General features: G+C 50.9%; 1 protein-coding gene across 1 annotated transcript; it reads left to right on the top strand.

Moving 5' to 3' along the window:
• The first annotated feature begins 1386 nt into the window (after positions 1-1386).
• Positions 1387-2819, top strand: LOC109766383 (cytosolic sulfotransferase 5). Its single transcript, XM_020325151.2, has 2 exons — positions 1387-1954; positions 2226-2819. The coding sequence occupies exons 1-2, from the start codon at positions 1422-1424 to the stop codon at positions 2749-2751; spliced, it is 1059 nt and encodes a 352-aa protein (XP_020180740.1). The 5' UTR covers positions 1387-1421; the 3' UTR covers positions 2752-2819.
• The last annotated feature ends 386 nt before the right edge of the window (positions 2820-3205 follow it).

Here is a 3205-nt window from a genome sequence, read left to right as displayed (position 1 = left end):
CGTTCCAGATCATTGCGCTGCCAAGCAGGTCTTCTCCATCCCCCCCTTTTGGCGTGCACCGGGAGAATGGACAGCAGGCCTCCGGAACCCCGCCTCTCGTGATCCTGTAAGGGAGAGGGGCGATCAGGTTTTTGGGGAGCGCACTCGCGCGACTGCTGGCAGCGACGACTTCGCGAACGATGACTTCTTCCCCGACCTCGGCAACCTCATCCTCGACGACATGGGCGACAACGTCAACGCCGGCGGTGCTGCTCCCGTTGCACCATATGTGATTCTATCCTTCCTGTTCGAGATTGTGGTAGAATTCATGTTTCTAGTATGTGCCCTAGATGTGGTCTGTTCATCTATTATGCTAGTTCGCATGATTAGTTTAATCTTTGCTATTGTTGTCATGATTTATCTTTTGTTCATTCGGATTAAATCCCGTAGTAATTTGCTCATATTTCCAACATCTACCATGGTTGCCCTTGCTATGTAGTGTGCTGAATAATTAAGAAAAATGGTGGTGTGCGTCGCATTAATGCAGAGGTGGGAGGTTTTAATCTCCTTTTCGAAAAAAGTTGGTACAGTACCTTTTTTTTGCGCTTGGAAGTATAGGTGCTTGGTTGCACATTTCCAAACTGACGGTACCTATAATTTTGAAAATATATACCTATTTGATTTGATTGGATTTTGCATATGGAAATTAGGGGTGGGAGCCATTCGATTAGAAATAGGAATTTCCTAGTGGACTATAGAACATAAACACTTCCGCCATGCCTGGGAGTTGTAAAGAAACACGGACGTACGCCCCCAACATATGGCTGGCCGGTCCCGTGTGCGTGCACGGGCACCGGGATGGAGTGTGCATGCCTGGGGTGCCGCGTTTGTGCAAAGGCCCGGACGCCTGTGTACATGTGTACGCGTGTAGATGGCTGTTTTGTTGCTCGTGGCCAGCAGCAGTTCCGCGCCGGTGTGACCGTGTGAAAGAGCGTCATGGGGCGAGGTAGTCCCAGCCGACCGGTGCATGTTCCCGCCTCCAGTCTCCATGTCCAAGTCGAGTCGACAGCGTCCCGATGCCAAGGTGCGGCTCAAGTTGTTGTTCCAGACCTCACCTGCCCGGCGTCTTCACGGATGAGTGGTTGTAGGCTTGTAGCTGCCGACAAAGCCGCTGATATGATGGACACTCAGCTGAGCATGGCCTTAACGCAAAGGCTCTATCATGACTAATCTGACATCACTAGCTGCAGTACTCGTCGCTACGCTCGCTACAGGAAACGCACACATGCATGCATGACAGCAAGCAATTTATGTTCCTGTCGGCCAATAATTTGGCAACCACGTTCGCCACGAGCCGGCCGATATGGTACCGGAAGTTTAGGACATCCAGATCTATTATCTTATTTATTTCATCGCGAGCCGCGCAACATTCCAGCAAAAGCATGTCGCTAGCATGTGCCCTCGCCGGCGGCCCAGCCGCGTTCAAGGACGTCTTCGTCGACAGCCGCCACGACCCGCCGTTGCCCCTGCCGAAGAAAGACCACAGCGGTGGCGACGGCGACGGCGACGCCCTCACGAGCAACCCGATGACGGGGCAGCGCCTGTACCAGGGCACCTGGGTGATCGAAGGGTGGATCCCGGGGATCGTCCAGATTCAAAACGGCGGCGGCTTCACGCCACGTCGTGGCGATGTCATCCTCGCCAGCCCGCCCAAGTGTGGCACCACGTGGCTCAAGGCGCTCGCCTTCGCCACCATGGCACGCGGGGCGCACCCGCCCGCCGCCCCCGACCACCCGCTCCTCCGCCACACGCCGCACGACTGCGTCCCGTTCATGGAGGTGATCGTGTCCGGCGGGTGGGGGAGCAAGCTGGACGCGCTGCCGTCGCCGAGGCTCTTGTCCACGCACATGCCCTACTCTACTCTGCCCGCCTCCATCACCAAGAATCCAGACTGCAAGATCGTCTACATCTGCAGGTGCGCGCGTACGCTTGCGTGGCATGATATATTATTGTGTATACTCTATCTATATAACTTCAAATCTCTCGTCGATCTGATACCTTTTGAAACGTGTTTGGCGTTTCTCTAAGCCTCGAAGGAAAAGGTATCGGACGTCTATTTTGACTACTACTTATTCATTTGGTTTGGTTATTTCATCATAGTAATACATAACATTAACGTTAGTTATTGATGATGGGCGACTGTTGATACGAACAAAATTTACTGATTGTCACTCATGACTCATCAGGGACCCAAAGGACATGGTAGTCTCAATGTGGCACTTCCTTAGGCATCCTCGGCCAAACCTGTCATTCAACGACATGTTCGAGCTCACCTGCGAGGGCAGATCTCTATGCGGCCCATTCTGGGACCACATCCTCGGGTATTGGAACGCCGGCAAAACCATGAGTGGCGACGAGGGCCAACCAGAGATGACCTCGGCAGCGGTCCTTTTCCTCAGGTACGAGGAAATGATAAAAGACCCAGCCAACAATGTACGAAAGCTGGCGCGGTTCGTTGGGCAACCATTCTCCGCTGCCGAGGAGGAAACCAAGGTTGTGGACGACATTGTGGATCTGTGCAGCTTTGAGAAGCTGAGCAGCCTCAAGGTGAACAAGGCGGGCCCTGTGGTGTTCACCAAGTATCCTCGTGAATCTTTCTTCAGGAGAGGGGGTGTAGGAGACTGGATGAACCATATGACACCTGAAATGGCGCATCGTTTTGACGCCCTTTTGCAAAGCAAGTTCCACGGATCGGGCCTAGATCTCCTGTGAATTCTATTACCAGCATGCAAACTTGTATGATTTTACACTCTGATCCTTTGTGAAATATTATGATTCAACATGCATGTCATGTGTAAGATCGGACCAAAGAGAGCCCTGCCTAGTCCCGTCTGCCCACGAGTAGACATGACCGAATCTCGAGCACAAAAGGCAGGTCACCATCAAGGTTATTATTATTATTATTATTATTAGATTTGCACAAACTGTTAGATGCTAGTTTCTAAACTTTTGGGGACGATTAGAAATCTACATACCAGTTTGTATACATGCATGATAGCTTAAATATAAAATTAGCTAATACACAAACTACTGATCAAATATTCTGCCACAAGTAAAATTTGCATAACAAGCTAAAATCCAAAGCGCACCATAGAAGATTGTCAGACTTTATTCTATGTGTTTCAGGTGTAAGAGCCACTAGCCACATTCAAACTGATAAAGAAAA

Source organism: Aegilops tauschii, chromosome 3 (assembly GCF_002575655.3).
Source record: "Aegilops tauschii subsp. strangulata cultivar AL8/78 chromosome 3, Aet v6.0, whole genome shotgun sequence".
Lineage (NCBI taxonomy): Eukaryota > Viridiplantae > Streptophyta > Magnoliopsida > Poales > Poaceae > Aegilops > Aegilops tauschii.
This window is presented reverse-complemented; position numbering and strand designations above follow the sequence as displayed.

Bases quoted from the DNA above. Each gene is read 5' to 3' on its own strand.
- LOC109766383 (XM_020325151.2), top strand. From the start codon at position 1,422: ATGTCGCTAGCATGTGCCCTCGCCGGCGGCCCAGCCGCGTTCAAGGAC. The intron at 1,955-2,225 runs GTGCGCGCGTAC...ATGACTCATCAG, and splicing joins AAGATCGTCTACATCTGCAG to GGACCCAAAGGACATGGTAG.